At 45.9% G+C, this 13,198-nt stretch overlaps 1 protein-coding gene across 6 annotated transcripts in view; it reads left to right on the top strand.

Moving 5' to 3' along the window:
* Positions 1-13,198, top strand: part of Ctdp1 (CTD phosphatase subunit 1) — a 57,131-nt gene that overhangs the window by 7,296 nt on the left and 36,637 nt on the right. For 4 of the 6 annotated variants that reach the window (XM_075968178.1, XM_075968179.1, XM_075968174.1 and 1 more), the window contains exons 2-8: positions 1,418-1,501; positions 2,136-2,229; positions 2,614-2,742; positions 4,419-4,569; positions 8,392-8,482; positions 10,376-10,542; positions 11,593-12,648. In XM_075968178.1, the coding sequence (XP_075824293.1) occupies positions 1,418-1,501; positions 2,136-2,229; positions 2,614-2,742; positions 4,419-4,569; positions 8,392-8,482; positions 10,376-10,542; positions 11,593-12,648 (1,772 nt within the window). The remainder of the gene's footprint in view (positions 1-1,417; positions 1,502-2,135; positions 2,230-2,613; positions 2,743-4,418; positions 4,570-8,391; positions 8,483-10,375; positions 10,543-11,592; positions 12,649-13,198) is intronic. The other 2 variants (XM_075968175.1, XM_075968176.1) reach the window with 2 other exon arrangements.

The raw sequence follows: 13,198 nt of genomic DNA on the forward strand, positions 1-13,198 counted from the left end.
TTTGGAGACTTATTTTAGAGCTACAATAATCAAAGTCCCGTTTAATTTTCCTGTTGGGTTGTGAGGATTCTTCGTGCTAGATAGTAGCTCTTTGTTCAGACTGTGGTTAACTTTTGGGGCCTCCCTAACCCAAAATTCAGAGAGATCCTGCACCTGCCACTGGGCTTTGTGTTTAGCTGTTTTAATAAGTCAGGTTTGGTATAAGGAATGAGCCTTAAATCAAAGATCCTCTTTGTCTTGCTTTTTCTTGCCTATGGTATCCCACAGCGCAGTGGAAAAGACTCTACTGTCTCCACTGGGTTATGGTGTAGACCTCTGGGCCTATACCCAGCTCAGGGGAGCCCCTCTTTCAAACCTCATGCAAAAGGACAGGGATGGGTGCAGAGACCCTGTCCAGTGAGTCTGAACCTGTAACTGTGTGTCTTGGGTCTTGGCCTTCTACATCTTGTGAAGTATGAGGGAAGTGTCCTTTGTTGTTCCTGCGTGGCCGAGCTTTGGTCTAACGTTTGTCCTGCTCTTCTCTTTCTGAGTGCTGTGAGGAGGGCAGTGGAAAGTCTTCTCTGGCCAAGTCTCTGGGAGGGCCAAGGTCTCTGGCTTACAGTGTGATAGATCAGGCCCTTGGGAGCTTCTGCTAGTGACAGGCTAGACCAAGCAAGAAGCAGAGTGCTCTTGAGTGTAGAGCAGGGTGGGACCAGTTTTGGTTTCTGGAAGGTGACCCTGCTTCTGGAAACTGTTAATTTCATGACAAGAAGAAGCATGGGCCTGACAAGCACCCTACTGAGCCATATTTGAGAGATATGAATTCGCTGGGTTATTAGAGTACAGCCTCTGCTCTTACAGTCCTGAGATTTGTCTATAGGAATCCCTCCCTGAGACAGTTGTGTGTGTGGAGAGAACAAGAAAAACAGTTTCTGTTTACATAAAATTAGGAAGTGGGCACGGTAGCATATCCCAGTACTTGAGAGGCTGCTGTAAGAGGTGGGGAGTTCAAGGTCAGCATGGGGTACATGGTCAAATACTGTTTGAAAGGGAAACACACAAACAACTGGGGACATTGTGATAATTCTGTCAGAAAAATATGAGATGACTGTGAGCCGGTCTAGACTGGGAATCATCTGTGGAAGGGAACAGGAATTAATTTTGGAATTATACCAGCATGTAGAGCTTTTGATGTGCTCCCTCCCAGATACATGAGAGGATCATTTGCAGGTAGTTATTGAGACCATCTGTCATGTCGTCTTTTGATTACACCGCTGCAGCTCACTCTTGCTCTTGCCGGGTCCTGGCTAAAGTAATTGGAGAGTCAGCTGGAGCCAGCCTGAAGACTTGTTCCCATTCAGGTGCCCTTTCTCAAACCATGTGATACACCGAGAGATTTTTAAACATGCATTTGTTAATGTTTGCCTCTATCTTGCAGAGCACTTCTGGTGAGATTGGAAGGATGCAGCCATCCTGTTGTCATGAAGGGCCTGTGTGCCGAATGTGGCCAGGACCTGACCCAGTGAGTACATATGGGGAGGGAGGCTCCAGAGTCTTTGGCTCTCAGGTGGGTGAGCCCATGGGTACTGAAGGCAGAATATAGGGTCCTGCTGCCTTTGCCCAGAGTTGGGCCCAGGACCATGGCCAGTTTCCCAGGAAAGAATCCTTTTTGTTTTCAGCCTTCGCTGCCTGACTCCCTAGATTCTGCAGGGTACTTCTCCAGTGTTTCTGAAAGGCATATGCTTTCTACATCTGGAGCACACCCCCTCCCCCATTCGGGGACACAGCTTTGACACCAAACCTGCTTTTCTAGTGCTCTGTATAGCTGACCACTGATGCTAGGTGATCTCTAGTCATTCAACAGTATAGGTTGTGGGTGGCTGTCACTATTATTACTTGTTTTCATGTAACTGTGGTTGGTTTACATGGAGACTTGACTCTTGCACTGAGCCTGTGATTGGCATATCTGGCTGCAGGTGTGATCTAGAGCATGGTTTCTCATGGTTTCCTATTTTTAAAGACAGGCAGCATTCACTTACTGTATGCACAAGAGTGTGCTAGGGTAGGAGTGTTGGTCACTTCCTGCTGAAGGTATGCCACTCCCAGCTACATGTGCTCTCCATACAGTTAACCAAATGCTCTTTCCACATTTCCAGGTTGCAGAGTCAAAATGGAAAGCAACAGGTACCACTTTCTACAGCTACTGTCTCCATGGTTCACAGTGTGCCGGAGTTGATGGTGAGCTCTGAGGTGAGAAGAGGGGCAGCTGCTGGGCTCTTTAGGGGAACCCTGGAGCATTTTATAGGCACCCCCCGTCTGGAATACTGCTTTCTAAGACTTGGAAGCTGCTCTTTTTCTTTTCGTTCGTTAACAGCTGTGTCTGTGTGGATGCTTTCAAGCCCCACAGCTCTTAGTTCTGTGTGCCAGTGACCTTGGTCTGCCAGCACAGCAGCAGGATGGCTTCAGTCCCCTTGAGCCAGACTTTCCGTAGAAATGTGCTGGTAGGCTGCTAATGTGGAGGCAGTCGTGGTGGCTGGGAACTTGTCTATGTGCTTTTCTTAATAAAACTGAATTTTGTTTTTAATCCAAATATACATACTTTTGTCATTTTTCTCTCTTCCTTTTTGTCTTTAGCAAGCTGAAAAACTAGGAAGGGAAGATCAGCAACGACTACATCGAAACAGAAAACTGGTCCTCATGGTTGATTTGGATCAGACCCTGATTCATACAACTGAGCAGCACTGTCCCCAGATGTCCAACAAAGTGAGCGATGCCCGCTTTTCCCATGGTAGCTCTCTCAGCAGCCTAGACTCCACGATTCTATTTTAAAGTACATTATCTTGTTTTAAGTGAATTCCTGTGATCTCCTAGATATGGGAGACAGGCTCGTCACATTGTGTGAGGCTCTCACTTGCTGTGGTCATCCAGGCTATAGAGTTCCAAGACTCTATATATATGTGGAGTTTCTCATATCTGTGTGTCTAGAACAAGAGGACGTCTGGGTTTGTGTTGAAGAGAACCTAGGAGTCACCATGAGGAAATTGAGTTCTCCAAGGTGACAAGGGAAGTGGCTAGGTGTGGAATCGCATTCAGGTTAAGCCTGAGTAGGAAAGCAGTCACTTGCTGGCAAGTTCAGGTTCAGCAGTGGAAAGCTTTTAGGGTTTATTAGAGAAAGATGGCATAAAGCCTGTAGTCATGCATACTACGAACAAGGAAGTCCTAGCTAGTGTCAGGCTGCTAGTTTTTAAAATACTAGCTGTTGGACATGCGACACGTAGACTTTGGGTACCACTGCAGCTTTGTATGTGTCCTGCCGTGCCAGGCCTAGGTGTGAGAAGGTACTAGAAGCTGACCAGAGCCTAGGGTATGGGTCGCCATAGAGCCAAATTCCTTTACATGAGTGTACTCTGTGGATATAATGGTGACAGGAGTAGTGGCCAGACAAGAGTGTGGGTAGTTTTGTGAAGATTGGCCTCCACGGCACAGCTTCTACAAGGGTTATATTAGTTATCTGTGTGTGCAAGGGGATCTTACGGGACATTTACACTGTCCTGTGCACAGTATTCCTGCCTGTACCATTATGGAGACTGACATTATAGCTGTGGGACTTCTTTCTGTTGAGACGGGGGAAAGCTGATTATAGAATCTCTCACTGTGTCTTTGACAGCTCAGTTTCACCATCCTGGTGTGTTTATATTAGAGCTAGTGAATTTCTGTCCTAAGTAATTTACCTTTTTAATTGTTAAAGAAGTCAATAATTTTGCTGAGAAAATAATGGTAAATAGAAGTAAATGGATCATAGCTTCGTTTCCTAAGGAAAACACGCTTATCTACAAAATAATAACCTGCCTGCAAGGTGATCTATAACACTAATTCATCACTCATGTATCTGAGTGAAGCTGTGTGTGAAGCCATTAGCAGCAGCTCAGGAACCACATGGCTATGTTCAGAACGGTGGCTGTAGCTCTGTTGTTTGACCCATAAGAATACATGAAGCAGCAAAGAAATAGGCTGTAACGATATAAGATAATGCCACAGATAACATACAGACTACCCTGAGGTGTGACTTGACTGGGTTCTCACCAACAGCCCTCATCAGGCTATCCTGGTTGTGGTTATCACAGGGAGTTAGCATGGTTGATCCTGAGGAGTCAGAAGTGATTACTAGTTGGCAGATAGTGTATATGGTAAGGAGTGTCGTGGACAGTAATAATTATGAGAGGTAGTTATTGCAGCTTGTTATTACAGTGGCTAGTTGTCATAGTTAGTGGCATTCATCATCGTGGACCTTCCCATGCCTTCCTCCTGCAGAATCTGGATCTCATGTGCCCTGTACAGACCCTCACCTGGCTTGTATGTCTGCAGACCCTTGCAAGGTCTCAGATGCCAGCTGGGCAGTTCTCCCTCGTCCTCTCCTCACTCTTGCCTGTTCTCCACAGGGCATCTTTCACTTCCAGCTGGGCCGAGGTGAGCCGATGCTGCACACCCGCCTGCGGCCTCATTGCAGGGACTTCTTGGAGAAGATCGCCAAGCTGTATGAGTTGCATGTTTTCACTTTTGGCAGCCGTTTGTACGCCCACACCATTGCAGGTCAGTCAAGCACAGTATACGGTCCACAAACGAATAGATGGCAAGTTGTTTCCTGTTTTCAAGTGCATTTTCTTCAAAACAAGGAAAGGTGCAGAAACTCAGACTGGCGGTTGCGGTGGGAAAGTTGACTGGGACCATAGGTGAATAAAAAGGGAAAACTTCCATGGGTCTGTTTTTAAAGATAGTTCCTTTAGCTGACTAAAGATGGCTTTGGAGCTCTGCTGTCCCACATGTTTGCCAAATGCCATCATGAGTTACTTAAGAACTGAGTGACCTTTGCTTGTCCTGGTTGGACATGAGCTGCTGGCAGTCTTGTCCATGGGCTCTTAGTGTGCAGTGGCCACCAGGTGGCACCACTGTCTGGAGAATGAGTTCTAGCTATTGCCAGAACTGTACATTAGTCACTTCCTGAATCACATGCCAGCAGACCCACAGCAGTTGCAGAACTCTGTTGAAATAGGAGCAGCGAGGTTGCGTCCCTGGCACCCGGCCGCCCACATGGCTAGCTTATGCCCCGAAATAATTACACGGAAACTGTATTCTTTTAAACACTGCTTGGCCCATTATATCTAGCCTCTTCTCGGCTAACTCTCACACCTGGACTAGCCCATTTCTAATAAAGTGTGTAGCCCACTCTCCGCCATCAGAACTTGTTCAAGTGAGCACCTTAAAATTCAGAGTCTTGGGGCTAGGTAAATGATCTCATGGTACAACTCTTCTTGAGCTAGCATGAAGACCCAAGGGCAGATCCCCAGCACCCACTAAAAATCAAAATGGCCAGCTGTTTCTGAACCAGTAGGATCAGATACCCTGTTTCAAAACAAAACAGAAAACAACAAGGCAAAAAGTGATACAGGAAGTGATGTGGGAGTCTTCTGTTTTGTGTTGATTTCATTGGTTAAATAAAGAAACTGCCTTGGCCCTTTAATAGGACAGAAAATTAGGTAGGCGGAGTAAACAGAACAGAATGCTGGGAGAAAGAAGCCGAGTCAGGCAGTCACCATGATTCTCCGACACAGACGCAGGTTAAGATCTTTCCTAGTAAGCTACCACTTAGTGGTGCTACACAGTTTATTAGAAATGGGTTAATCAAGATGTGAGAATTAGCCAATAAGAGGCTAAAACTAATGGGCCAGACTGTGTTTAAAAGAATACAGTTTCTGTGTAATTATTTCTGGTAAAGCTAGCTGTGCAGAGCTGGGTGGGAGCGCAGGCCACCGCTCCTTCTACAAGGAAGAAACCTAGTGTTGACTACTAGTCTTCGTACAGGCATGCATGGGTGAGTACATCCACCACACGTGCACACACACACTTCAAAGATACAGACTGATCTGTCTTTGTTGATGGAGTTGTTAGTTTATAATCTCCTTTTAGTCTCTAGTTTCTTTGTAGCCTGTGTTTTTAAATAGGCTTTGTTTTTCAGTCAGCTTCAGGTTAGCAGCCGAATTACAGAGATTTCCATGTCCACTCTCCCCTCCACAGACTCTGCCCCTACTGCACACGCCCTACCTTAAACACATCTTGCCTCCCCATGGTCAGCAGCTCACACCAGAATGTGTGCTTTGACAGTCTGCACCGATGCTGTGTTTGTCACAAACATTGAACCCACATGTTAAAGCTGACTCCTGTTGTCCACATCAGGGTTTTACGGTTGTTACTCCTGTGTACCTAGGACATAAGATTTAAAGATTTGTATGATTGTGTAATAGGAAGGTAAGCCATCTCAGACCAATAAAGAACCCTGTGCTCTGCCTGCATATTCTAACCTTTAATCAGCAAGGTGGTTATTAGGAGGTGGCCTTGGGAGGCTATGAAAGTGACCTCGGGGCACTAGCTTGTCCTTTCCACCCTTCAAAGGTATAATGAGATGGCACCATCAGCAGAACAACTACCACCTGTCCCTGGAGCTGCTGATGCCTTCATCTTTGTTTACAGCCTCCAAAACTGTGATGTGTAGATACCTGTTGGCTATAAATTACCCAGCCTGCAGTAGTCGGCTGTAGCAGCCCTGACAGCTAAGGCATCCCTATATAAAAGTAGATCCACACCCAAGTTTTGGCTTTCCCATTGAAACTTTGCCTTTCTAGGTGGTAATTAGTGACTCATGGGTAATAGTGATGATGGTGCAAGCTGTAGGCAGGTAACTTGGAGAGACACAGCAGAGTTTAATGAAGAAAACATTCATTAAACGAGCACTTTGGTACTTTTAATTTTTAAGTTAAAGCTATTAGAAAAGTTAAAAATTAGAAAAATATTCATCACTATCATCATGCCCACATGTATTCCCTCCTCTCTTGCTGGATGTGAGTGTGGGTGTGTTTGCATAGTCTTACATAATTTGTCTAAGTTTACAAACACATACAGGCCATGTTCTTCTCACATAAGATTCTTACATCCTGGTGGTTGTTAATAAATCTGTGTCACATAACTACCTAGTAATCTATTTCTTTTTGAACAGTTGCATTCATTTTGCTCTTTCTTCATAAGAAAAATGTCCACTGAGCATTCAACATGAATAAACTTTTCTTGCTCTGGATTGGCTCCTGTGGGTGAGCACCTCAGCAGCTGTGCCTCCTGCCTATCTAGTAGCAATGTCAGTATTTCTTATTCGGGGCTCTTTTAGATCTCATCATAGTTATTTAGGACAGTAGAGCAGTGGTTCTCAACCTGAGGGTCGAAACCCCTTTGGGGGTGGAAGAACCCTTTTACAGGGGTCACATCTTAGATATCCTGCATATCAGATATTTACATCACTGTTCTTAACAGTAGCAAAATTACAGTTATGAAGTAGCCATGTAACCAGTTTATAGTTGGGGATCACCACAACCTAAGGAACCTTATTAAAAGGTCACAGCGTTCGGAAGGTTGAGAACCACTGGCCTAGAGCCACTCCTTGTAGATGTTTTATTGATCAGACCATATGGACACAGCAAGGACCAGAATGAAGGAGGACTAGAGACTGACTATGTCAGTACTGAGGAAGAGGACATTTGCTTAAGCAAAGTCACATCCTGGGTTTCACCTGGGTCATACGCTCATTAGTCCTTTTGACACTCAGTCACTGTGATCCTATCAATAAAGCCCCAGTGATGAAGCTAAGAAAAGAATGGATGTCAGGCTGCTTCAGACCAGAAGCAGGAGAGTGTGGCTGCCTGCTGCTTTGATAGTGTCTGTACTGATTGACAGTGCCACACATAGGAGCCAGCTCACAGCCCTAGCCTCTAGGGCTGCCAAAAACCAAGCCTGCTACTGTGAGTATTCCCGTGCTGGGCAAGCGCTTGAAGCCTTGGGCACCTATCCCATTTCTAGCGGTGACTCTAGGGAAGAAGTCCAGTATCTAGTACACCTGAAGCATGTTGGACAGAATCACACAGCAATATCAAATAAAATTGTAGACAGTATCTTTGAAAACACAAGTGTCAAATTCTCCCAGGAACACTGCAAGCCAGAGCCTGAGCACAACTGTGCACAGGGTATGAACTCCAATGGCGGTTATACCTGCGGGTCCTAAGTCCTTAGTGTGCTGCACTGTGCACATTAGCGTGACTGTGAGCACTAACAACATTAGTGGGAGGTAGGAAGTGGGGTCTAGTGGGAAGCAATGAGATCATTAGGGCAGTATCTTTAAGGGAATACTGGGGTCGTGCTTCTCCTGCGCTGAGTGTAGCACAATTGCGCATCACAGATTGCTTCAAGTTAATGTTACTGTAGACAGCGAGTGTATGTAAGAGAAGAGCAGACCAAGTGAGCCGGTCTCAGCTGTACTGGTCACAGTGTGGAGTGCTGTGTGCACAACATGATCTTTGTCCTTTCTATTTACAGGTTTTTTGGACCCCGAGAAGAAGCTTTTTTCTCATCGAATATTGTCTAGAGATGAATGTATTGACCCGTTTTCTAAAACAGGAAACCTTAGGTATGTATTTGGCTGAATTACTATGGGGACAGTATACTATTTGGTTTCCTCTTCAAAATTTGAATTTTGAGCCAGGCAGTGGTGGTGCACACCTTTAATCCCAGCCCTCAGGTGGCGGAGGCAGGTGGATCTCTTAGTTGAGGCCAGCCTGGTCTACAGAGCCAGCTGGAGTACAGCCAGATGTACACAGAGAAATTCTGTCTTGGGGAAGAGAAAGAAAGAAGGAAAGGAAAGGAAGGAAAATTAAACTTTGGGATTAGTCCCTGATCATATTGTGGGGAACATGACAGCAGGAGGCACGGTGTTGGAGTACTAGCTGAGAACTCACGTCTGATCCACAGTGAAGCTGGGCCTGGGTCTGGATTTTTGAATCCTCAAAGCCCACCCCCAGTGACATACCTCCTCCAATAAGGCCGTGCTTTCTAATCTTATCCAGACAGTTCACCAACTAGGGCCTAAACATTCAAATATAATATGTGATTTTATGGGGGCTTCTCATTCAAACCACCATAGACCCTTACGGTACCCAGTCCTGAACCCTCCAGTCCTATTCCCTCCTCTGCACCATAGTTAGCAATTACTCTGATAGCTTTTGTTGCTGTCAGAAGTGGTGTGGTGGCCATCTTCCCCTGCATGTTGGCTTGCTCTTGGCCTCTCACCCGTCTCTCTGCCTTCCATGTCTCCCTTCACCACTGGCCTAGGAGAATAGACCTTGAATTTCGGGCCTATGCAGAGGCCCGGCTAGAGCTCAGTATTGCAAAGACAGGAAGCAGTGACCGCAAAGGTGCAGGTTTGGAAATAAGGCAAAGTAGCCTAGAGAAAGTGAGGGGCCTACAGGAAGCAGCAGTGTGACCCCAGCAGCTGTTAGAATATCACAGTTTTTTCACATGGCTTTCTGAGTTGAAGGATGAGGACACCAGTACCAGCATCTCAGAGTTATAATCTCATAGGAATTTGCCTGGTTGTTCGTTCCACTAGTATGCAGAACCCAAGTTAAATAGCCGAAGTGTGGTGTCTTCCCTGTTTCCTTTTGTGTTCTCTTTACTTGTTTCCTGTGATCTCTAAGCTTTTGTGACAGTCCTCCTTAGAAAGCAGTGTTATATATGAAATTTTCACTTTGCTCAAGATAATTTCCCATTTCTACCAAGAAAGGACTGTGCCTGCCATTCTTATGTATCAGGTGGCGTTTGTTTCTGTAGTGTGTTTCTTTCCACCTGGGCCATGACAGTTTTGTGTGCCAGGTAAAGGGGTGTGGCTGATGGAGGCATCCTCTTCTGAAGTTTCATTTTCACATGGAGATGTCCAGAGAGAAAGCCGTGCGAGTTGTTATTAGCTGGAAGAGAATGTGGGGTGTTTAGGTGGAACAAGACCTCCCTTTTGCTAGCATACAGGGAGCAAACTGAAAACAGGAGCTATCATTGGTGACTCATCAACCTGCAAAGCTTCTGAAGGGACGGTTGCTAGACTCCAGTGCATCACCTGGACAGCACGCTGCCACCTGTGCTGTGCTTAGCGACAGCTGGAGGGCCACTCTAGGGGTGCCAGGCGAACTGTTGGCTCTATACCCTGGCTGTGTTTGTGAATGTGATCTGACCTACTGGCTTACAAGAACTGAGTTTTCAGAGTTGTGTTCTGATCTGTGACTGAAGAATTTACCAATTTTTAAGGTTTTTTTTTTTTTTTTTTACAGAGGAGCCCTAACAGTGAAAGAAAAAATATTTTAATGTTACTTTCTCTGGACAGAAGAAAAGTTTAAATTGTGACATAAGCGAAAGACCCTGTTATAGCTTGCTTCTTAAGGCGTCTGTTGTCTGCTGTTAATATAGTCAAGAGTCGTAAACTGTTCTTTTTAGCAGAACAAAAGATTATTGTAAACTGTGGTTTTGCTTGTAGAAATCTCTTTCCCTGTGGAGACTCAATGGTTTGCATTATTGATGACCGGGAAGATGTCTGGAAGTTTGCCCCTAACCTCATAACTGTGAAGAAGTATATCTACTTTCCTGGCACAGGAGATGTAAATGCACCCCCTGGGGCCCGGGAATCTCAGACAAGAAAAAAAGGTGGGTGCTCTTCTTCTCAGTGTGAAATTAGTATTTTGATAAATGTTTATCTCTTACTTTTTATTTCTATAAAGACTTACAAATTCAATATTCACTTTATTCTTTTTTTGCTTTTTATTTGTATTTCAATTTTCCTATGGCAATTGGATTTATGTAATGAAAAGTGGGATATTTAAAAATCACAGGGCTGATGATACAGTTCCATGGTATACTGCTTCCTTCCACAAGGCCCTGGGTTCAGCCCCCAGTACTGGAGGAAGAAGTGGAGGCGCAGCAGGAGATACCATACATACTGTTCTAAGTTTTTGCTGACCGAGTAAAATTAAAGATGCTGTCTGAGTATCCAGCTGTGGTGCTGCCTTGTTTCATCCCAGGTTTCCTTAAACAACACAACCTGTGGGTTATATATCTCACAGAGGAAATGCCCCGCACCTCTTGTGGGATACAGTTGTTCCCCTTGTAAGACAGCCCCAAGCAGGGACTTGACTCGCTGTATTGCTTGATTGGTTTCCTGCGTAGAAACTGTTAGGCACATGTGAACCAGCGTGTCCAAAAGAAATTTACATTTCTTTATCCTTCCGTCCTTTCTTTTTTCTTTTTCTTTTTTTTTTTTTGACATAGTCTTTTTATGTAGCTCAGACCCTCTCCCTCAAACCGAATATAGGGATTACAGGTGTGCATTACCAAACTCAATTTAAAAGTTTGGTTTTAAATTTTTATGATGAATTTCAGTTTTGAAACAAAATGTTTAAAGGCATGCCATTACTTTTATAGTCTCTGAAGTAGAAAAAGAAGGTAAAAATTCTGTTTTAGGGTCTTGTAGAGGAGGGCATTGATTTGGAAGACCACGCCCACATGGGCTATAAAGTCAGAAGGTTTGTGCATGGCCACAGACCTGAGCTACTGATTTTGTCCAGTTGTTGGATCAGAAACTTCTGAGACCTCAGCTAGAGGGTGGGCAATCTAGACTGTCCTGGAGAGGGTATGGTTCAGTTTTGAAAGTTGTTACCATTAAGTAGCCGCGGCTTTTCCTTTTGTGTGCATACTTAGTAAATCATTCTTCTAAAGGAGCTGGCATCTTGGAACAAGCTCTGTCGGTGAAGGGTCCTGAGGAAGGTAAACCTGCTCCTGGGCTGGAGCAGAGCAATGGCCTTGGGAAGGCCTCCTGGGAGCTCAACGGTGGCGAGGTTGTACCGGGAGCTTTGACGAGTAAAGCGGATGAGAAGGATACCTGGTCCCTCACCCAGTCCTCTCCTGCCAGCAGCCCTGGTGGCCAGGAGCTGACAGAAGCGTCAGAGCTCCCCATGTCTTGTGAATGGGATAGTCGGACCACACCAGGGGCGCAGCCCACTCAGGGAGACTCCGCCCAGAACTTGGACTTTGACCTGTCCAGTGACAGCGAGAGCAGCGAGAGCAGCAGCGAGAGCAGTGAGTCAGATGGCCGGAAGTCCTCTGCTTCCGAGGGGGAGAGTGAGGGGAAAAGCGGCCGGAAGTCTCCAGCCACCCAGGACAGAACCAAAGTTCCGCTGCAGGGGGGTCCCCCTGGCACAAGTGGGGGGAGACCTGCAGCAAGCCCTTTGGGAGAGTCTGGGCCTAGCACTCACCTACATGACAAAGCAGCAGACCTGGATACACAGGAGGAGGGTGAACGGGACAGTCTCTGTGGCCTGGGGAATGGCTGTGTGGACCGGAAGGAGGCTGAAACAGAGTCACAGAACAGTGAGCAGTCAGGTGTGACTGCGGGCGAGTCCCTGGACCAGAGTGTGGGGGAGGAGGAGGAAGAGGACACAGATGATGATGACCATTTGATACACCTTGAGGAGATCCTGGTCCGAGTCCACACCGACTATTACACAAAGTATGACAGATACCTCAAGAAGGAGCTTGAGGAAGCTCCAGATATACGGAAAATTGTCCCAGAGCTCAAGAGCAAGGTGCTGGCAGATGTGACTGTGATCTTCAGTGGGCTGCACCCAACAAACTTCCCTGTGGAGAAGACTCGTGAGCACTATCATGCCACAGCCCTGGGAGCCAAGGTCCTCACTCAACTGGTGCTGAGCCCTGATTCCCCAGACAGGGCCACTCACCTCATTGCGGCACGAGCTGGTATGTGTCACCATCCCTGATCCTATGGGTGGGGCTCCTGGGTGGGCATACACCTGTGCTTGGGCGTGTTCTCTTTTCGAGACTAGATCATAATGGAACACTCTTTATAATCATGACATTTTAAAGACAAGGTGACCGGCTAGGGGGACAAATGAGTAGATGAAGTGTTTGTCACACAGGTATTAGGATCTGAGTTGGGATATCCAGAAGCCATGTAAAGCCAGGCTCAGTGTATATGTTTATGTATCATGTATGTATGATACAGTATGATATAGTGACAGACACAAGAGAATCCCAGAAGCTTGTGAGTAAAATACCCTGGTGTAAGCAGACAACGAAGACTCTATCTCAGGGCAAAAAAACAAAACCCAACATCCAAGGTTGTCCTCTAACCTCCACATTACACAGACACGCTTACACAAACACTCAGGGTTGATAATCGAGTTTGGGTAAAATTTCCAAAGATGTCCTCTGACCTCTGCATTTGTGTGTGGCACCTGCACACACAGAGACACTTAAAAACACACGTGCAAGGTTGATGATCGACTTG

The sequence above is a fragment of the Microtus pennsylvanicus genome, chromosome 4 (assembly GCF_037038515.1).
Source record: "Microtus pennsylvanicus isolate mMicPen1 chromosome 4, mMicPen1.hap1, whole genome shotgun sequence".
NCBI classification, from domain to species: Eukaryota; Metazoa; Chordata; class Mammalia; order Rodentia; family Cricetidae; genus Microtus; species Microtus pennsylvanicus.